At 35.9% G+C, this 21,716-nt stretch overlaps 6 protein-coding genes across 11 annotated transcripts; 3 read left to right on the top strand and 3 right to left on the bottom strand.

The window, feature by feature from the left end:
- Window positions 1-32: 32 nt before the first annotated feature.
- Window positions 33-4,159, bottom strand: LOC103827551 (microtubule-associated protein 70-3). 3 transcript variants are annotated; one of them, XM_009103062.3, is made up of 12 exons: window positions 3,924-4,159; window positions 3,529-3,801; window positions 3,308-3,393; window positions 2,525-2,590; window positions 2,268-2,438; window positions 2,005-2,175; window positions 1,752-1,907; window positions 1,509-1,655; window positions 1,341-1,412; window positions 734-1,261; window positions 443-648; window positions 33-363 (listed from the first exon to the last, which is right to left on the bottom strand). In XM_009103062.3, the coding sequence occupies exons 2-12, from the start codon at window positions 3,776-3,778 to the stop codon at window positions 321-323; spliced, it is 1,896 nt and encodes a 631-aa protein (XP_009101310.1). In that variant the 5' UTR covers window positions 3,779-3,801; window positions 3,924-4,159; the 3' UTR covers window positions 33-320. The 3 variants fall into 3 exon arrangements, with proteins under 3 accessions (XP_009101310.1, XP_009101312.1, XP_009101311.1); XM_009103064.3 differs by having other exon boundaries at window positions 33-360; XM_009103063.3 differs by having other exon boundaries at window positions 3,529-3,793; window positions 3,924-4,133.
- A 2,580-nt stretch (window positions 4,160-6,739) lies between these two features.
- On the bottom strand, window positions 6,740-8,371 carry LOC103827550 (E3 ubiquitin protein ligase RIE1). The gene is made up of 5 exons (XM_009103061.3): window positions 7,811-8,371; window positions 7,617-7,736; window positions 7,397-7,529; window positions 7,162-7,320; window positions 6,740-7,076 (listed from the first exon to the last, which is right to left on the bottom strand). Exons 1-5 carry the CDS (start codon window positions 8,308-8,310, stop codon window positions 6,912-6,914), a joined length of 1,077 nt encoding a protein of 358 aa, XP_009101309.1. The 5' UTR covers window positions 8,311-8,371; the 3' UTR covers window positions 6,740-6,911.
- A 621-nt stretch (window positions 8,372-8,992) lies between these two features.
- Window positions 8,993-10,600, top strand: LOC117126049. Its single transcript, XM_033273373.1, has 2 exons — window positions 8,993-9,945; window positions 10,298-10,600. Exons 1-2 carry the CDS (start codon window positions 9,600-9,602, stop codon window positions 10,318-10,320), a joined length of 369 nt encoding a protein of 122 aa, XP_033129264.1. The 5' UTR covers window positions 8,993-9,599; the 3' UTR covers window positions 10,321-10,600.
- Window positions 10,601-11,867: 1,267 nt separating this feature from the next.
- On the top strand, window positions 11,868-14,659 carry LOC103851715 (protein VERNALIZATION INSENSITIVE 3). Of its 3 annotated transcripts, none has more exons than XM_009128595.3 (5): window positions 11,868-12,017; window positions 12,423-12,489; window positions 12,808-13,372; window positions 13,453-13,760; window positions 13,830-14,659. In XM_009128595.3, the coding sequence occupies exons 1-5, from the start codon at window positions 11,868-11,870 to the stop codon at window positions 14,552-14,554; spliced, it is 1,815 nt and encodes a 604-aa protein (XP_009126843.2). In that variant the 3' UTR covers window positions 14,555-14,659. The 3 variants fall into 3 exon arrangements, with proteins under 3 accessions (XP_009126843.2, XP_009126842.1, XP_009126840.1); XM_009128594.3 differs by having other exon boundaries at window positions 11,935-12,066; window positions 13,830-14,554; XM_009128592.3 differs by lacking the exon at window positions 11,868-12,017 and adding an exon at window positions 12,088-12,340 and having other exon boundaries at window positions 13,830-14,554.
- LOC103851714 (U4/U6.U5 small nuclear ribonucleoprotein 27 kDa protein) lies at window positions 14,646-16,094 on the bottom strand. Its single transcript, XM_009128591.3, has 2 exons — window positions 15,427-16,094; window positions 14,646-14,909 (listed from the first exon to the last, which is right to left on the bottom strand). Exon 1 carries the CDS (start codon window positions 16,045-16,047, stop codon window positions 15,439-15,441), a length of 609 nt encoding a protein of 202 aa, XP_009126839.1. The 5' UTR covers window positions 16,048-16,094; the 3' UTR covers window positions 14,646-14,909; window positions 15,427-15,438.
- A 2,814-nt stretch (window positions 16,095-18,908) lies between these two features.
- On the top strand, window positions 18,909-21,406 carry LOC117126048 (ATPase 3, plasma membrane-type-like). 2 transcript variants are annotated; one of them, XM_033273369.1, is made up of 5 exons: window positions 18,909-19,023; window positions 19,167-19,235; window positions 20,351-20,470; window positions 20,547-20,783; window positions 20,861-21,406. In XM_033273369.1, exons 2-5 carry the CDS (start codon window positions 19,185-19,187, stop codon window positions 21,275-21,277), a joined length of 825 nt encoding a protein of 274 aa, XP_033129260.1. In that variant the 5' UTR covers window positions 18,909-19,023; window positions 19,167-19,184; the 3' UTR covers window positions 21,278-21,406. The 2 variants fall into 2 exon arrangements, with proteins under 2 accessions (XP_033129260.1, XP_033129261.1); XM_033273370.1 differs by having other exon boundaries at window positions 18,973-19,023; window positions 19,173-19,235.
- The last annotated feature ends 310 nt before the right edge of the window (window positions 21,407-21,716 follow it).

The following is a 21,716-nucleotide window of genomic DNA, read 5'->3' as shown; positions in this document are numbered from 1 at the left end:
TATAAAATCTATAAGAAAAATGGACAGAGGTAAAGAGAGAAATAAAACAAATCACACACGAAGCTTAAAAGCGTAGTTAAAAAAAATACACACACACAAGCTAACTCTTTTCTGTACTATACTATAAGTAAAACAATAAACATCACCAGCACAAAGAAGATTAGCAATCTTACTATGTTAGAGAAGCACACAAACTTTCTCAATTGCTTTTCTACATTTGTGTGCTTTTTTTTAATAATCATCCTTCAATATATTAATCACTGATTGAGATTGAAATTTAGCTCGTGGAATCAAACTTTCTTTCTGGTTACTTCTTTCCATTACTGCGTGCTCCTTGTCATCCCCATTCGTCCTGACCCTCTGCTAAACACCAATTATGTGTGTGATTAAAACATTGACGTATAAATTTAAAGCGTATATAACCACTTGGTCATTTAAGTACCTTCCAGACAGCAAATGTGCAGTTGTTGTTGAAGATCCCCTAGGGTTAGTAGTAGTAGTAGAGAGACGCCTCGTTCTACTCTCTGGTCCTTTATTATCCACACGCATGGCTGAAACTTCTTTCTCCATTGCAGCTACTTCTCTTCGCATCTTCTTTGCCTCTACCTCCATCGCCTTTGTTAGTGTCTCAACCTTCTTGGCCAACATCTACACAAACATTTTTTGTCACCAATCAGAGATTATAAACGGAATCAAAAACACATTCCTGGAAAAGGTAAAAAACTAAACTGACCTCAATAGCTTCGTCCTTATCTCTTATGCTTTGATCTTTATCATGAGCAGCTTTTCTTAAGGTTATCACCTCCTTCTGAAGCAAATCATGTAGCACTCCTGGGACACTATCATTACTCGTTCCTCCTGCAGGCTTCTCCGACTCTTCTTGTTTTGTTGAGTTAGGTGAGTCGCCTTCGCTGGTTCCTTCAGAAGATTGGTTCAGTGGAAACTTCGCGCTTCGTTCGTTTGTTAGCAGTTTGCTCCTATCTAAAGATCTGCTGCCTCCGTCGAATGATTTGGATGTTCCTCTAGCATGCTTCAGTACTGTACTTGCACTAGAACTCAAAGATCTGAACTGAGAACTCGGTGTTCTCTTGGAGAAGAATCCATTTGAGGTCAGTTTTGGTATGACATCGGCTCCGCCAAGTGATTGTCTTCGTGAAGGCCCGTTGCTGATACTTCTTCCTTCAGGTGTCGTTCTGTTGCCACCGCTTGGAGGCCCTCTTAAACTTTCTTCTAAGACCTTAAGCCGCAGTTGAAATTTCTCCTGCAAAAAGCAAAAAAAGCCAATTCTAACTAAAGCCATGATATGAAAGGATATAAAGAAGACTTAAAGATTCTAATACCTTCAGCTGAGCTTCAGATTTTGCAGCTCGGTCAGCTATGGCGAGTTTGTCACGCAGTTGTTGCATTTCTCCCTGATAATGATATGCACTTATATTAGTTATTAATATGAATCAGGCAATTTAAAGAAGCAAAGAGAAGCCAAGCAAAAACAAAAGATAAGAAGAGACCTGCAGAAACCTCCGTTCTTCGAGCCATTGCTTCACAGGCATCACTTTGTCGCTACCATCTTTCCACTCATTTGCCACTACAGTTGCGACCCTGCTTGCGCTTACCTTTGCACGGGCCAGCTCCCGGTCAAGGACTCTCCTCTCTTCCTAAGGAAAAACAACAGTGGCCACAGTTATGATCAGCGCCGGAATCACAATGGAAATAATAGGCTATTGAAGCACTATAAGCTAAAATGTAATTACATTCATTTCTTGGAATTTCCTCTGGTAATCTCTCACTGCATTTGCAGCTGCGCCACCAGCAAGAACAGCTTCTTCTAGCTCGCGCACAGTCTGCGTAAACTTTTCAACTTCTGCAACTTTTTGCCTGTGCATTCTGTCCAGGATCCTGTTCTCTTCCTGGTATAAACAGTCGGTAAAACAAGGCATGCTCAGAAAAAAAGGAGTTCCATACTATTTAAGGTTCAGCCGAGTAAAGGAGATGAAAGCAATATACCTGACAAATTTCAATCTGTTTCATTAACTCTTGGTTCTTGTTCTGGAGATCATCAACCATTGAAGCCTTGGCAAGAGCAGTCTCGACAGTTCTTTCGGCATCCAGCAAAGCTGCTTCCTTTGATTTAGTTAGACGGTCCAGTGCTCTATTGTCGTCTTGAAGTTTAGCAATCTACAAATGAAGAACGCAAATCCCAATTTTTAGAAGGTTTCAAGACTCAATAAGCAGAAGAGATATATTTGGTTAGAAAGAAAGTAAAATACTTCATGTCTCGCCAACTTGAGTTCAGCCTCTAGAGGGGCAAGAATGGCTTCAATAGGAGGCATATCGTCATCCTTCTGAGCAGCGTGAACCCTTCGAAGAGTGGCTTCTGCTGCAAATTGAGCTGCCATGGACGCCCTTTTTTCTTCATTAATTTTCTTGATTTCAAGATTCTATAACAGGAAATGATTTTTCATCAAATACAGATCCAAAAGAAATAGCAAAATGAAATGCAACCGAGGAAACATTGCAAGCATACTTTACTCTGGACAAGGTTCTCAGCCAGTTTGAGCTTCTCCGACATCTTTCCCAACTCTTCGGTAAGCTTTGGCAATAATAAAATTTTAAAACAGAACGTCAGCGAATACAAAGATGGAAAGTATTCAAGTGACAGCAGATAAACTGCGTATACATATGATTTATTTTTCACTGGTACTATATCACACAGCATTTCAAAAATCTAGCTACAAACAATAGTGAGAGGCTGACAGCCCAATCATAACGTTTTTGTCCTGGAGAAACAATGACTTAATAATATGTATATGCTTCATATAACGACTAGTAACAGGTGAAACAAGAGTGAAGGCTTATCTACAAAGGAACGGTGACAGAAAAGTACCACGACCACATGTAGGAAAACTAAGCCAGATTTAGAAACCAACGCAAAATTTATTAACAAGCTGTACTGAGTCAGAGAGAACAATAACGCAACTTGAGCAGAAGCTACTAGCCTAAGGATAACAGCTTTGAGTAAATCTTGAAATTTCAAATTATGTTTTCACATGTTTAAAACCTCTTCCTGACCATTAATATGATCCAAACAAATCAAAAGGAACCCAATATGTCAAGTTATTATTCCTGTCAGTGTGAAAAAAAAACTAAGTCGAATCAAAGCACAATTCAAACAAACTTACAGAAGAGAAGAGCTCCAGATAACTCTGACTAACAAGACTTGTTCATCAATTTCGAGTTTAAAAAAAAAAAGGAAAGAAAGTAAATGCACTACAACTCTTTTCGTCGAAAACACTATATGGTAACTAACCTCTTCGACAGCCTTCTCTCTTTGGCGTTCAGACAACCTCAAAGCCTTGATCTCAGCTTGGGATTCAGACAACTCCCGATCTTTATCTGCACACACCAAAGTCAAAATGACACGCATGCACGTAAAAAAACATATGTTACAAAAATCAAAAAAAAAAAAAAGAATTGTCAACGGAAACTTTGAATCGACCAATAAGAATAAAGAGATGGTCGTTATTGTACCTCTGACTTCGTTCTCGAGCCTACTGAGCTCGACTCTCACCGGATCTGAGCCATGGAGTAAAGTAATGAACTCGTCGTCGGAACTCGGCTTCATTGACCTCCGTCCTTTACTTCCTCCTCCTTCACGGACAGACGATGACTTCGTCAATGACGGACGCTGCGGCGAAGAATTCCTCCGAGAACTCCCGAACTCATTCGCCGCCGGACGGCCATTGTTAACCTCGAACGCATATCCTCCTCTTTCCTCCATCGTTTTCCCCCAAATCTAAAACCCTAATTTCAAATTTCAAAAAAATCAAATCAAGATCTCAAATTCCACCACGATAGAAACTAAATCAGTACATTCTCTCGTTTAATCGAGCAGCAATCGAAAAAATAAAAAAATGCAGAAAGACCTGAGAATCGTTGAGAGGAATCAAGGAGACTCGTCGTAGTCCAAAAGGGTATTTTTTGTTTGTTGCAATTAGGATAGCTTATAGATGCAGGAATGGGAGAAATGGGGGAAGTTTGTTGTTTATAAGTTTTCGGAAAGAAGAAGGATTTTAAAGAGGTTTATGGCTAAATGTTTATTTTTATTTTATGTTGTAAATCATTATAAGTGTTAGCTAATAGAAGACACATGATTGCGTCATATGTATAGTACAAGATTACGTTTATTAATTCAGGGTTGCCAAATTGGAATTTAGTACTAGTTACCATTCATTTAATTTTATAAGAGGTCTGTAATTGAAAAAAAAAAAAAAGAGGTCTGTAAAAAAAATGTTTTTTATTAAACTACTTTCGGATTTTTTATAGTGGCAAAGTGATATAACTTTTATTAACAACAGTGGGAAAATTGATAGTTTCTATTTCATTAAACAAAATTTTCCAACATGGTTTTTTATTTAACAAAATGAGTATTTTCTGTTGGGAAAATTTGATATTTTGTGTCACTAAATAAATTTGTGTTGTTATTCACAATAATTATTTTTAAACTATCAATTTATTAAAGTCAAGACTCTATAAATTAATAATATTAGAATTATAATATTTTATTAATTTATAGAGTTATTAATTTACAAACAAATTTAGATCTCTTTATTTTAAAATATAAAATAAAAATAGTGGATTTTATCATATATTTCAATTAAATTTTAGATATTTGATTTTCATATCTTTTACTATGTTAGTTGGTTAGTATGAAATATGTTTCAAAGAAAAGAAAAGAAATATTTTTCATAGAATTTAAATATAATTTTAAATATGCTTTTACTATATCTTTTCCAAATATATTGAAGTGTTAAAAATAGAAATCAACTCTTGTGAATAAAAGCAAACAATATTTTTTTTGCACTTTTATAAGCTATAAATAATATAACTATTAATGAGATCATTTATTTATATAGAAATTTCTTAAAAATGTTATCTTATCGATTTTGTCATATTTTGGAATTGTTTCAATTCAAAATTGATGAAATTTATTATATTTATTAATTTACCAAAGTACTGATTTATAGAACTTCTACTGTCTATAAGTCGTATGCTTCCTTTGTTGATAGTCTAAAAGGATCATGGACCATGTTAATTTTATTTGAAAGTGGAGAATCAATATAGGCTATAGCCATTGACAAGTATATATTGATCCTGCCATTCTTTAGATTTTCATTATCAACCATCCAATCTGTCCTCACGTGTAGCGATAGAAACACTACAAATCACGTCCTCCAATACTCGAAAATCTTATTAGATTTTTCTCTCGAAAAGTCACTGTTCTCTTCACACGGTTTTGTAGTTATATGTGTATGTTCACAAGTCACAAGTCTTACTTCATACGTTACATAATGTAACAAAATATTCAAATTGTTAATTTTGGTAAGGGGACATTCGATTCTAATTTGATGGTTTGAGCGATTTTTTATTAAAAACTGGGGCTGCTTCTTACCATTTATCAGTAAGCAATCAACGTATGTTACCTAACGAATTTAATACAGGTTTGCAGGCCAATCATATGTATTTCCTCATAATTTATGTTTGGCGCAAATAATTTCACTCTTAAGATGAAGGAAACATTGTTTCAAAACGGTGTCTTTAGAACCGAACCACCTCAACATAAACAAATTAACCAAAACAGAAGAAACCAAACCAAATAACAGAAAGCTAATACATATATTAGTTCATATCTATATCTAAAATATCCAAACCAAAAATCAAATGAGCATTGAATCAAAATTTAACCTAAAATTATTAGTTAAATTTAAAAGAATTAAATATCTATAAATATAATTTATAACAATATTCAAAATATTTAAAGAAATTGAATTACACCAACAAAATTAAAATTATTTATAATTAACTGAAAATATTATCCAACTATTTAAAGTAATAGAAATTACCTGATATTTTATTTGAATCATACAAACTATTTATTATCCAAATTATCTGAATTATATTCCCTCTTTTTGAAAAGATACATATCTTTTAGAGTTTTCGTACATATTAATAAAACATATTAAATTTTAGTTATAAACGCATTTTTTTTCACTGACAAAAGATACATTTTTGTGATTAACTATTTTCTATAACTTTTAGCCAATAAAAATTTAATAAACATAATTAATTTTCTTAAAGTTTATAATTTACAATTATTATTTAATAAAAATGTAAAGAACGTATCTTTTATAAACAAATAATTTTCTAAAACATGGATATTTTTTTTTGTAACAGAGGAGTATGATTTTGACAAAAATGATGAATGCGTATTTCAAATCCGGGTGCATGAAGGCTGTCGTTTAAGTGAAAGCTAATGATGTTATGTACACTGCTTATTGACGCTTTGTGCAGAGGAGTTTCAGAAACGTTTAAACTTTCAGAGGCTGTACTTGTTCCAGATATGCTCATGTACACTTCTTGGATAAGCAAAGGGAATTTGGTTTATGCGTTTAAGTTAAAAAAACCAAAAGGGTTCAACAGGGTCTCGAGCTCGACTTGTTAACCTACACTGCATTGATTTACAGGTTAGCTAGCAAGGGTTTGACTGATGGTGGAGGCTAGACAAGTTTTTGATGAAATGCTGAGAAGAGAGATAAGTCCTGATGCAGCTGTTTTTGATCTCTTGATTAGAGCTTATGAAAAGGAGGGGAATATGACCGCTGTTTCAGGTTTGTGTCTCAATATGCAAACTAAAAGGCTCAAATCAGTTGTAAGTGATGAGGAATGATTGCAGTAAACAATGTAGCAACGAAGTGATATGTACTTGAACTTAGAGATGATATGTATAATGTGATCTTTTACAATTAAAAATGGATACCTTTAACAATAGATACATGATTTTTCATGTTATATATACAAAAGAGTTTTTAACTGATGAAATGGAACTTATGTCTCTGTTTTATTAGAGTCCGGCTTCAAGATTGGTCAGTGGTTCCTTTAAGGATGTTATGTTTGCAGAGAGGGCACGTTGCTTTCATCTTTAGCCATTTAACTATACAGTTGAAATGGAAATGGTGGTTGCAAGGAAGAGTATGAAGCTCTGCTCCATCTTCATAAGAGCTCAGACATATACAACAGTCCTGCAGGAAAGAAATCAAAGTAAACAAACATCTTTCAAACTTAATAAAACATAACAAATTCTTATCATAACAGATTTGGCTTTACCGCATCCTCAGCAAGTAATGTTCTTTCAGTTGCCAAGCCTAAACCATCAGTTGGAACGGGAACCATTTTACCAGCTCCGGTATTGCTCTTCTCGTTGCTATGAAAAGCCTGAAACTTGTACATCGGAAGAACTCCTAGCTCCGCCTCTGATACCCCTTCCTGTATAAACCCGGAAAGTTGTAATCTTTAAAGACCACAAAGATGGACATTTTCAAGAGACTATTCATGCTCATACCGTTCCTGCAACGGCATAAAGAAGAGCGATGATGCAGGGGAGGCAACAGCAGAGAGCTATCCCAACAAGACAAGCCAAAACAACACAGAAAATGGCAAAGAACACATCAATCGCCAGTAAAATCACCGACAACCTGCGACAAAAAACCAACAAGATATGAAAAAAAACAAACAAATAATGTGTAGTGTTCTAACAATGTGATCAAAAACTGTATTAATACCAGTAAAGGTTAGGAGCTTCTCCTAAAAGCCTATCTCCACCTTGTACAACCCAGTAGAATCCAAGTATCCACCACATGAACGATAAAACAGTGTTTATCGACTCGCATCTTTTCGCAAAACTGATCACAACAACACATTCATCATAGTAAAGACAAGAACACACTAAACCATCATCATCATCATAAGACCAAACCTGTATGTTGTTGAATTATCACCATCTTCTTCATGATCATACTCACTGTTGTAACCGAGACCGTCACCGGACTCCAAGTCTCTAGCTCTACGCCTCGTGTTTCTCCTCCAGTACTCGGACCAAACCAACGCCACGTGGATCAAACACTGTAACCCGTATCCGCAGATCCACACCCTGATCGGCTCGTTTGGTCTTTCTTCGACGGTGCCGACAAGCATAACCGCCGAGGCGATTACCAGAGCGGCGTTCCAGAGTATGTCAGCGGCGACGACGGGCTTTGAGTAGCCCCAGTCGATGCGTCTCTCCTCGAAAGCACGCGCCGCCGTCTCTCTCACGAGTATCGACGGCGCGCGGTGGCCGGTGATCCGACCCAAGAGAACGGCGAGAGCTGTGGGCCTGGCGGCTGATGAAGAAGCGGAGAATCCGTCCTGACGCGGGCGGAGAAGTGGCGCATGTTGATCACGCGCCACTGTGGGATCTGAAGGGGAAGACGACGACATCGGTTTACTCTTCTCCGGAGTTTTTTTTTTTGTTTCTTTTAAACCGACGAAGAGAATTGATTACTTTACTGGTTTCACTTTCTCTCTCTCTCTCTCTCTCTCTCTCTTTAGAAAACGCTAAGACCATGGCGGGCCGGTCACTTTGAAATTGATCTAAAGTTTCTAAACTAATTAACTAGAATTAACTTAAGTAAACGAGGATAATTATATTAATTAATTTACGTTGTTTTCGGTTTATATGATACTAGGGGTTAGCCTGCCCGTATAATAAAAACAATTTTATATTAATTTTATGAAGCATTTTAAATATATATATTAGATTAAAAACAATATTATAAACAAATAAATAATAAATAAAATTCTGAAATCATATTTTTATTGTTAATAATCATTTTAGTTTGAATTAAAGTGTCAATAATCTTTACTATTCTCTATTTTTTGGAGAATAATAAAATTAGCAAAAAAAATTTGGAAAATGTAATATATATATATCTTCTTATTATTTTATTTCACTTTGACATAATAAAATAAAAAACTAAAATTTAAATAAATATTACTATATTTATTTTCACGAAGTTTTAAATTTTAAAAAACATTTACACTAATTAATTTTTCATGCAAATAAATTATACTAATTCCAAGATAAATCAGTTAAATTATAATAAAAATTTGATAAAATAATGAAATATCAAGTTTAAAATACTATATAAATAGTTTAATAATATCAGAAGTAATAATTATTTTTCCATTTTAATAGAAAATTATATTTTATAATATATATATTTTTTAGATCATAATTACATCTGGAATGAAATATTAATTCATTTTTGTGTGTTTACTGGTTATGTTTTGTAACTTATTATAGCTTATTAGATTTTTTCTTATGCTATTTTAAAATGAGAAATTGCACCGTACACACAAGACATATACGCTAATTAGGTAAATGCACTATTTACATTATCGAGGATGTCAGGAGGTGTTAGTTTTACATTTCTAACCTTGCTCACTTCATACTCACATCAACCGGTTACCTACTGTTCTTGTAATATAATTTACTTCTTTAATTATTTATTTTTTATTACCCAATCCAACACGTTACCTTTTTTGTGTCAGGCACGTAGATTTTTTTCAGTTATCGAAACTCGGTTATTGGCTTCGTAGTTGTGCATATCAAAAGTCTCTCACGTCATCCCCTTTTATATTAAGTTCTGTTGATCCATTGTTCTACTTCAATTCAACCATTCTAAATTAGATCTCAATTTTACACTTCAATTCAAAAATAAATTCAGATGGATGGAAGCGATGAACCTCCCTCTCCGCCCCCGTTTCCTCCTAGAATGTTTGCGCTAGGCGATGAACCTGTCGGCGTTACTCCTTACCACAAACCTACATGCATTCGGAAAATTCTCAACGCCCTCGAACCAGATGAAGCTCAGACTATCAGGGAGACCCAGTTCGGAAAGCTTGTCGAAATTGCAGACAAACCCTCGTTTTCTGGCCGGTTTGGTCGGTTCCTGTTATCCCGACAATTGAAGGTGGCGAAGAAGCACGAAGTTCGGTTTCTATTTGCTGGCAAACCGGTTAGATTCTCACAATTGAAGGTGACGGACCGACAATACAGGTGGAGAAGACATGGTAAGCCATCCTCCTTTTCTCCAGAATTATCCATATTTATATTTGGATTTTGGCATACTAATATTAGCAACAATGCACTCCATAATAAATTGCTACGAATGTACTTAGCTTTTATTCATAAAGATTGCACACTATGTTTTGTTTGATCTGCCAAAGACGTTTGTTTCCCGTTTTGTTTGGATTTTAATTTGCTCATGTTAGCAACATACTTTTGCTCACTACCTTGCTATGAATTTTCTTAGCTTCTATTTATAAATATTGCTCTCATTATGTTTTGTTTGAACTCTACAAATTGCAACACATTTTCTTGTTTTTATTTTTTTTAACATTGCTATTCATGTAAATGTTTCAGATTCCAGTTACCGACAATCGTGAGGCTGAAGAAATCCGTGAGGGTGATGGGACCGACAATACAGGTGGAGAAGACATGGAAAGACATCCTCGTTAGTTTCAGAATCGTCCAAATTTATATTTGGATTTTGAAATACTAATATTAGCAACAATACACTCCACACTACCTACATTGCTACGACTGTACTTAGCTTCTATTCATAAAGATTGCAGACACCATGTTTTGTTTGGACAGTCAATGATGTTTGTGTCCCTTTTTGTACTGATTTATCTATATATAATAACGAATCCTTGTTCTCCCTTATCAACTTCCTTTTTGTAGCGATGACACTCCATAACTAACTTTAAATATATTCATCCAGTATTATTCTTAGCCGGCTACAAACGATTCAAAGACGTTAACTTAAATAATTGGCCACAATGACAATGGAGCAAACTAATATTTTAGTTAACTAGACAGCTTCTGTAACTAGTATTAATAAAATATCACGAAACAAGATTCTGTAACTATAAAGTCTACAATCAATACACATAAACGGAGGAGTGGTATTGGTTTTGTTAACTAGACAGCTTTTTTATGGTGAGAGTTTGCTTGTTGGCTTCCTTTTATAGACAAACCCCGTTAGCAGTTGAGAGTTGACGCTACACCTGCATAAAAAAGTGTTACACGGTCACTAAACGGTATAGCTTACAATACTTTATTTAACGCGCTAACATATCTAACAAATCTTCGACACCAATATTTGCTAACTAATTTAATATTTTAACACAGGACCAGTGCAAAGTTTCCTTTAGTTTGTTAATAACCTTTTTAGCATATGCAATAATCTTCCGATATACATGCTAAAAATTCTAGAATATCTATTTAACATTCTTTTTAGCGGTTATTACTTTTTAAAGCTGGTTACCTTAGATTTTTGTTTGCTAACCTAAACCCAAAAACATGCTAACTTTTTGCTAAATTTGCTTGATTTACCCAAAGGTAAGCCGTTGCCGGACGGTCTAATCGGTATTCCACCGAAAACATACCGGAGACAGGAAAACGCGACAGAGAGAATTTGGCTTCCACAATAGCTTGATTCAGCACAGACGAAATCAAAAACAACGCTTCAAAACATCAAACCCAGAACCAATCGAATCAAACAAATAAAAGCAAACGAAAGTCTCAAATCCTTGCATGCAAATCAAAAGCTTGAAGATGATTGAACCCTAACAGAGAGGGCAGGATGAAACAAATCGATCTAAGATTTTGATCCGATTGAAACCTTTCTAAAAGAGAAGCGAGGTTGATTCAGAGAAACTGAAAAAAAAAACAAATAAAAAAAAAACAAAACCAGACAAGACATTGCCGAAGACAAACCTGATATACGGGTTGAAAACCTCACCAGATTGATCAAGCATGGGAAATAACGCAATTCTCTCTCTCTCAAAAATAATAGAGGGAAGAAAGAGAGAGAGATCCATTGCTTTTCGCTAATTACTTTTTATTTCATTTAGCTTATGACCTATTATCACCGGTTTTGTCGTGATCTCTTTTTTATAGACATAAGGTCAGTTTTGACATTTTCTCTATGTTGGATCCCCACAACTTTTGTGTCATAGGCATTTGCCTAATTTGCTACTTCTTATATGATATTGGGCTAATTCACTCAAAAAAAAATAACCAAGAAAGAAAGAAAAAACGAAGAACACAAAGGAAAAAAAAAATGCAAGCTGCTTCGGTAAATAGCTTCTCTTTGTTCGATGTTGTTGTTGGAAGTTTTTCATTCGGTGAAACAACGAACCAATCCTCATTTTATTTACTTTTATTTTAGTTTTTTAGTTTTCTGGTATTTATTTTTTAATTCACAAAAATTCTCAATGTTTTGTTCTTCCTAGAGCTTAACGACCGTGTCCTCCTCGAATCCCTTGTCTTATACATACACATTAAGACAAATAGAGCTTCATGGGGTTTTCCTTTTGGTTGTTTAAACTTCTAATTTTGAAAAAAAAAAATTGGAAAATAAAATCTGAGCTTTATCGATCTCTTTTGTTCTTGCGGAGCGTGAGTACATGTTTTACATGCTTCTTTTCCATAGAATCTTTTTAACTTTTGTCTTCGTGTTTGTCTGAAATCTGATCTGCAGCTCTCAAAGAATTGGCGTTTTGATAGTACTGTGGGTCCAGAAGACATAGATCCTTCTTCATTTCAAGGTACGTCATCTTCTTTCTTCTTGTCGGCGTGAATGTCTTTTTGTCTTCTCATTGTTCTAGTTCGACGCGTTTATATGCTTTTAGGTCATTAACGCGACGTCGTTTTAATTCATCAGAACTGTTGAAACATGATCGTATACGCTTATTGATTCATCGCCATTGTGAATATATTGGTTGTTCTTGACAAATTGTGAATAAATTTTACCCAAACATGTCATAATAACTTTTTTTTTTGTTATTCTTATTCATTTATACTTGGCAATACGATTATGTTGAAGAGATTTTAGGGTTAGAGGATTGTGCTTTTGGCTTTTGCAGGTGTTACGTGCGCTGACTTTCCCAAAAAGAAAGGTTTGAGTGTAAGCGAGAGGAGGGAACTGATCCACGCATTGTCCAAGCAGCCAGAAGAAGCTTCAGAGCTTTTAAACTCATGGAGCCGAGATGAGATAATGAAGATCATATGTGCAGAGATGGGGAAAGAGAGGAAGTACACTGGTCTAGCCAAACCAAAACTCATAGAAACCCTACTCAAACTTGTGTCTCGTCCTCTCGGAGAAACCTCTCGTCCTGACCGTAAAAACTCGAAAAAGAAACGGAAGACGACCAGTTACATCATTTGCTGCGAGAATGTAGCTTGTAGAGCTGCGCTTGGAACCGAGGATACCTTTTGCAGGAAGTGTTCTTGCTGCGTTTGTCAGAACTATGATGAAGATAAAGATCCGAGTCTATGGATTACTTGTGAGGCTTGTGGAGTGTCTTGTCATTTAGAATGCGCTTTGGAGCAAGAGAGGTATGGGATTGGGTGTGATGATGATGAAGTAGGAAGAGCGCTTGATGGTAGGTTTTATTGCGTGTTTTGCGGCAAAGATAATGACTTACTCGGGTAAGAATCGATGGATATACACAATGAACGTAGATCGTTTGGAGGATGTGTAATGTAATATTATGTGTGTGTACTTACAGATGCTGGAGGCAACAAGTGAAGGTGGCGAAAGAGACTCAACGTGTGGATGTTCTTTGCTACCGTGTTTCTTTAGGACAGAAGCTGCTGAGAGGTACGAGGAAGTATCGATATCTGTTGGAACTCATGGACGAGGCGGTGAAGAAGCTGGAGGGTGATGTGGGTCCGTTATCGGGTTGCGCGATGAAGATGGCTCGTGGTATCGTCCAAAGTCTATCTTCGGGAACTCAAGTTCAAAAGCTGTGTTCTCTGGCAATGGAAGCTTTGGACAAAATGGTCTCACCACCATCAGAATCTGTTTCAGGACAAGGTTAGTTTTCTGTTCACACATTGTACTTATGTTTTGGAGTCAGAAGATGTTGACTTTAGTTCTCGTTAGGTGACAAGTTGAGCGTGAGAGTGGAAGAGGTTCAAGCAAGATCAGTCACTGTGATATTAGACTCCGAGGAGCCGTCTTCCTCACAAAACCAGACCACTGGGGTGGAGGGTGATGAAGATGAAGCTGGGAACATGCAAAGCCTATTGATTAACTCTAGCAGTGGTCTTTGCAGTAATCCATCTTTACCGGAAGATGAATTTAACAATGCCCTTATACGCTGCTGCAAAGAAAATGGGGACAATGACAACATTGAAGTAGAATCTGAGCTTGAAGACGAGAGGCTCATAAAAAGGAAAGTTAACGAGCCAGAGGGAAGAGAGTTGCTTGTTGTAACACCCTGCCGAAGAGATGCTTATAAGGGCAAGCAAGAAGGGAACAAAAGATCCAAATCAAGAACAGCAACCGTGAACGAGAAACCTGAGACCAATGTAGCAAATGGATTTGGAGGAGATAATGACTTGGTTCACGTCGTCAAGACCATCAGATGCTTAGAGCAAGAAGGGCATATAGACAAGAGTTTCCGGAAAAGGTTCTTGACATGGTATAGCTTAAGAGCTACTCATCGTGAAGTTAGAGTTGTGAAGCTTTTTATCGAGACATTCATGGATGATCTGCCCTCTTTGGGACAACAGCTTATGCATACATTCTCAGATTGCACACTCAACAAGAGATCATCAGCAAGTGGTGTTGTACCTGCTGGAATCTGCCTCAAGCTCTGGCATTAAAATCTCTTGAAATCTCTCTCAATTTTCTTAATATTCTAAAAACCATAACGATATCTTAATGTAACTTTGCTTCCTTCTAATGTATAGCGCAAAACTCAAAACGAACATGCATAATTTCAACTAAACCATAGTCTGAAGATATAGCCGGGGAGATTACACTCATGACATTAACAATTCTAAAATCCCCCAAATAAAAAAGAACTCAATAGACGTTTCTAAGCTCTGAGAGTACATGTTTGATCTCTAAAGGACATTAGAACAGAGCCTGGGGGTAGAATTGCGGTAAAGACTACCTTGGAAACGCAGCTCGAACTCTCATCATCTGAGTATTGTTTAATCCATAATGACAAAGAACCTGCAAGATAGGTTTAAAATATAATCAAAATGGTGAGGCAAAGTGATTAACACGATAACATAGAGTGCAAAGAGTCACAACAAGATAGGTTTAGCTAACATATGAAACAATGTGGATGATTCATCTTCAACGCAGCCACACAAGTAGCTAATACTAAAGTCCTAGCTAGCTGAATCATACTAGTAAAAAACCTACAAAAAGTAGCTAACTATTATTATTTTTTGATTAGCCAAGGGTGTCCAGCTGGACCAGACGGACCGAGACCCAACCGACTAATCCCCTGGAGACTTAACCACCGGTGACAGCTAAGCAGGTCGCTCTAGGTGGGAGTTAGAGACCCACACCACCTAGAAAGAGCTAATAATTTCGCACTGGACGGGAATCAATCCCTGTTTACTCCTAGTCGAGCGGAAACCACTAGACCACACCAAGATGTAAACTATTAGACCACCAGGATGTTGTTAGCTAAAGATATCTTCTAACTGGATCTTATTCCATCATAGAGACTATCACTAACATTGAGGAAAGCTTAGCGGTTACGCTCAGCAGGCAAAGGACGGTTAAAGCCACCGCGACGGTTCATGTACTGCCTTGGCTGCCGCTTGGTAACAGCCCTGATCCCGCTGACGTCAGCACCTTCAACATGCTTCCCTTTCGTCGAGTCAAATCCAGTTGGAATCCCTAACATCTTCATCATCTCTATCTCATTCACATCCATCCCCTCCTCCTCCTCCGCAGCTTCGCTTGGTTGCTTATCGTTCTTCTCTTTCGCAGTCTCGTCGACGGAGCCAGACGCAGCTTTTTTCCGGTTCCTCTCCTTCTCGTCCTCCACTGAGCTCTCGCGAGGCCGTTTCCGCGACGGAGAGGGGGAGGGAGTCCTGCGCCTGTGGTGTCGGTTACGGTCGCGGTCGATCGAGCGGGAGCGAGATCGGTACTTCTCCGGAGAGCGCGCGTGGCGAGGAGGACGAGCGTGGTGGTCTGGAGTACGAGATCGGGACTTCTTGCTCCTTATCCCTCGGTGGTCACGGTCTCTATCTTCACGGTCCCGATCACGGTCGTCTCTCTCTCGGCGTCGATCGCGGTCGTCTCTATCTCGGCGTCTGTCACTATCACGTTCGCGTCGGTTGCGCTGTGACATGGTGGCGATGCCGACTGAGGACGGTGGTTGCGCGCAGGGGTTTTGACTGGGAGAGACTCAACTCAAGTAAAAGCCCATTAAATAAATAATGGGCTTGGGTCTTAGTACAATAAAAGCCCATACGACGCGGTCAAGGTGTTCGGTATGGTACTTGGTTTAGTTGACCGTTAAACTAACATCAAACCAATTCAGTTGAGCTAAGTTTTAACGTTGGTTTAGACTTATATTTACTACAATGATTTCATAAGAATGTAAAATTATATCTAATCGGACGAAAAATATCACTTTTTGGAACTTTATAATATAAGATTTAACGATATTCAATATCTTTTAAAGATTCCATGCACGTCTCGGCCATAATAACCCAAATGAATCCTAAAATCAAGTACAACCAAAATTACTTATACTTTTTCTGCTAAAGTTTGATATTCGTTTTGAGAAATTGATTCATTATAGTACAGACTATCCCACATGGAGAATATAAAAATACTTTTTAAAGGTAAGCAGTTTAGCTTTAAGCAAAAACAAAATGCAGTTTAGCTTCACACAGAAACAATAATTATAATTAATATCCTTTATATATCACTGAAATACGTTTTTCCTATTAAAATTAGAAACTAAAATTATATGTTTTAAACGATAATTTTGATGAATATTTTTTTGGTGTTACAATGTCTACATTTTTAAGATGTTTCAAATTTATAAAAGGGACGTGAGAGAACAAGTGGGTTTGGTCGGTCGTTTCTTTACACTTATGCAACATTCTCTATTCATCCATATCTCCTTCCACGAGATGCTCAAATTCCCCACTATATAAATTCCTTTTCTTTAATATAAAATTTTATAAGAAAATCCATAAAAATCATGGAAGTTCAGATATTTACGTATTCTAATTTACTAAAAATTACTTTATATTATATAGTTACTATTGAGAATAAGAACAAGAAAATCCCAATCAGCGTTGGTCCAACGATCTTCCAACAAAGCACAATGCACGATTCGATTTCATCATGTATGTATTCACCACCTCACATTTGTTTCTTTTTTTCTCCTTCTCTCGTTTAGTTATATCATTATCCATCATGCGTTATGTTTTGCCCTTTTAACATTTCTAGTGTTGGCTGTTCTCAAATCCTAGTAACCTTCGCTAGTCTTTTTGTTCAGAAGTAGCCTTCACTAGTTAGTTAATTAGGATGATCTTGTGAGCTAAACTTGAGGTAGAAATAGAATCGTGGGACCCGAAGAACATGAGATGCATCAAAGGCAAAGTCCAAAGTAATTACGTTATTGTTAGTGGAATGTGTACGTGAAGGTGTACGAACCATAATTCCACATGTGTTGCGAGCCTGCTTGATCTATCCTACAATCCAACTTATTTCTAATTCTTTTTTTCATAATTTCGTTTGTATCTTAAAAAATGAAACACCCACAATAATATAAATTTTATTAACTTTTTGTTGAAGAAAATATAACTTTTATTAACACGTAAAAAATGCACGATTGTTTCTTTATAAAAATATGCTTGCATGATTGTTCCTAACGAATTTATTTTGTTAATGAAAAAAATGCTAAGCCATGTAACTTCTGTACCATTTGAATGTACCGTTTAATACTTTGAATACAGATTTATATCTTACTGATTTCACTAAGTACTGTGCGAACCATACATCCATCACACTAATCCCATGCATTCCCACATGTCATATAATAAATGATTTAAATCTTCAAACTATTCGAAGTAAAACGCAGCCAGTACCTAATAATGGTACTTAACTTGGTTACATCGGAAATCATGTAGATTAATGTCAAATTAGTAAGAAATTGGGTTACTGTATAGACTTTTATTCCAAAAGATACCCAATTTTCTATTATGATTTGGGTGGTCACTCTAGAAAATTCAATATTCATACTCATCCGAAATAACCAATCCAAAGGTCACAACTTTTGGTTGTGCATGGTTTAGATTTCTTGAGCTAAACATATACAGAGATTAAATTGCCGTCAACTTTAAGTATTTGGTTTGCATAATTTCGGTTTCCATATTTAATACGTACCAACATATCATCAATTGAAAGATTCTAAAGAGTTTGATTGTTTCTAAGACGGTTTAGATTAGTTAAGTGCTGTCACATAAATACGGATATGATTTAAAAATATTGGTAGTTTTGTACCAACCGTTCTTAACTTAATGAGGTGAGGATAGTCTGGTTAGCCAGGTTAGGTATATATGAAAATATATTGGTTAATGTATATTTTTGTAGATGGTTGATAAATTGATACTATTCTGATCATATTTATCTACTCATCGCACTTTTTTATTACACAAGCAACTGAATTCAACAAAATTGAATATATGAGTACATTTTTTTAGTATGTGGGGGGGGGGGGGGGGGGGGTGTTTAAAATCTCAAGTTAATCAAAGACGATTAAGATCTGAAAATTGTCAATAAAATAAAGTATTCATAAATTGTGTTATTATACAGATTGAGGAGGATATTGATCAGTTAATATATTCCTGAAAGAAATTTTTTTAGTATGTACCATCAAATTAAAGCGTAAGAACTGAGAGAGATATCTATGTGTCAGGTAGGAACATGACAAGACAATAACGTCCTCCTCGATGAAATTCAGGAACAGAACTAGTCTACTAGACCTGGTCTCTCAAATAGTCAAATAGTAAAATCTGACCGAGTTAATATTAATTAATGACATACTTAACACACGTCAAAGTGATAATAATATGATTTATTTATTTTTCTTGTCAAAGTGATGATATTTATCTTTTCAAGAATCTATTTATAATTAGGTCAACTTTTTTTTAAAAAGAGATGATAATTCTTAAGAATAATAACCTTTTCCGAAATATACGACTCGGAGACCTAAACGGTGTCGTATAACTACGCAAGGGATATAAATAGAGCCACCAAATAGCCAACGTAGTTCACATTCACTTGCTCTCTTTCTCCAAAGAATCTGGTTCGTTTCAATTTTATTTTCTCTCCTTTTTTTTGGTATTCTCGAATATATCTTTATCATCGCTACTTTCCTCTGCTTAACTTTTCAGCAGTTTTTCTGAATAATTTTAACGACTTTTCCTTTGTGTTTTGGGTTTAACGAAGGCACAGAGCTAGGAAAGCATGGTGGGTGGTGGTTCTCTTGAGGATATCAAGAACGAGAATGTTGATTTGGTACGAACTCTTTCTTGTATTTAAACAACTATCTATTTAAATTCTTATATTTTACATGCGTTTGTTTAATCTTTTGGTTAATTTTTCAAAACGTAAATTTGTCAACAATATGTCGCTTGAGTTTGATTATGTTTTAAAGCTTGAGCTCCTCCACTTATACATCGATTCGATCTTGATCAATAAAAATCCATGAAAAATTCATATTACTTCTGATTTATTGGCGTCTTTCACGTATTTCTTATTTTTTCCTACTAGATTTTGGAAGTTTAGTCAATTGAAATCACAGAATCACGAGAATTTAGTTAGTCAATTAATCAATTATGTTAAGTGCTTACCAAATAGAGCAGTAGTATTATTAAGTAGGACTCTTTTACTTTCACATGATTCGTTTTATTGTTACTTAATTTGAAAACTGTTTTCTTAGAATGGTTATTAGTCAAATTGTTGGAAATAATTAGTACGTTTTGGATTGTTCATACTCACGGGAAATCGCATCATCAGTATCATCAATGGTTTAACTACTTCCCTAGATGAACCTAACCTTCGATATTCACCTGATTTTCTGGACTCGGTTAATGATCCTATGTTATATTGACCGATTTGCCCCTATCATTATAAAATATGCTCTCAATAATATTAAGGATAAATTTGTATTTAATTTAAAAATTGCAAATACTACTAGTTTTCCTTATTTAATTTATTTGAATACAGAGTTTTACTTTTTTTTCTTTGGTTTTGTTTTAATTATGATAGTTTAGTATGCTAGTTTGTTTTGTTCTCACAGGTAAACTTTGACTGTTTTTTACCAAAAAAAAACTTTGACTGTTAGTAGAAAATTTACCATATATTATAGCGTTTTCAGTTCAACATAGAATATAATATCATCGTGTCCATTGGACTTGCTATGAATAAACATTATTATTATTATTATTATTATTATTATTATTATTATTATTATTATTATTATTATTATTATTATTATTATTTTCCTGACCATTGCTATGAATAAAAAGAGTTAGACACTTATTTTTATTTGCATAACAGGTTTAATAATATTACTCACTTTTGATAAAAACATTGGATCATGTTCATGTTTTAATATTAATTAACTGCAGGAGAAAATACCAATTGAAGAAGTGTTCCAGCAGTTGAAATGCAGCAGAGATGGACTATCTGGAGCAGAAGGAGAGAGCAGACTCCAGCTCTTTGGCCCCAACAAACTCGAGGAGAAGAAGGTAAACCTAACTTTGTATATCTAGTTTCTGGCTTAGCAAATATTAAGTGAAGTGACTAATCACAAAACAAAAACAGGAAAGCAAGATACTTAAGTTCTTGGGGTTTATGTGGAACCCTCTCTCTTGGGTCATGGAAGCAGCTGCAATCATGGCCATTGCCTTGGCTAATGGCGATGGACGTCCACCTGATTGGCAAGACTTTGTTGGTATTGTTTGTCTTTTGGTTATTAACTCAACCATCAGCTTTTGGGAAGAAAACAATGCCGGAAACGCTGCTGCTGCTCTCATGGCTGGTCTTGCTCCCAAAACAAAGGTTCACTTTCAATCTCTCATGTTTCCTCTCACTATTCCACTAGATTTCTTGTTCCGCAAGTAACAATATTTGTGTAGGTTCTAAGAGATGGCAAATGGAGTGAGCAAGAAGCTTCTATTCTTGTCCCCGGAGATATCGTGAGCATCAAGCTAGGTGACATCATCCCTGCTGACGCACGTCTCCTCGAAGGCGACGCTTTAAAAGTTGACCAATCTGCTCTAACCGGTGAGTCCCTCCCTGCCACAAAAGGTCCAGGAGAAGAAGTCTTCTCCGGCTCTACTTGCAAGCAAGGCGAGATAGAAGCGGTTGTGATAGCCACTGGTGTCCACACCTTCTTCGGCAAGGCAGCTCACCTCGTTGACAGCACAAACCAAGTGGGACACTTCCAGCAAGTCCTCACCGCAATAGGAAACTTCTGCATCATCTCAATCGCGGTCGGTGTAGTCATTGAGATCATAGTTACATATGTATTTCTATACCAGATTTTATATTAGTTACATACCACTTCATATCAAATAATTTATTCGAAGAAGTTAGAGTAAAGCAAAACATATAAATGAACTAAAATGTAATGTAACCATTAACAATTTGGAAATCAAGATGGACCCAACCACATTAATGTTCTTATATATTCTATAACTTTTAGTGTTGGCTTTATTGAACAAAAGCCTATAATTCATATTTCATCAAATATCCTCAAGAATAATCAAAGAATATGTTAACTTTATACTACCAACACACAAAAAAAAGAAGCACACCTCAAAGCATGATGTATAGAACAATCTTTGCACTCCAAATATCGATCTCCTCTCTGTAGTTTTGTCTTTATACTTCATGAACAACATAATGAACACTTCCTACTATTTTTTTTGTTTAAGCATATGAACAAATGATTTTCAATTAAAATGGCATAACTTTGACACAGTAACAATG

This window comes from Brassica rapa, chromosome A06 (assembly GCF_000309985.2).
Source record: "Brassica rapa cultivar Chiifu-401-42 chromosome A06, CAAS_Brap_v3.01, whole genome shotgun sequence".
In the NCBI taxonomy this organism is placed as follows: Eukaryota; Viridiplantae; Streptophyta; class Magnoliopsida; order Brassicales; family Brassicaceae; genus Brassica; species Brassica rapa.
The sequence above is the reverse complement of the archived record's forward strand: the minus strand, read 5'-3'. Positions and strand labels throughout refer to the sequence as shown.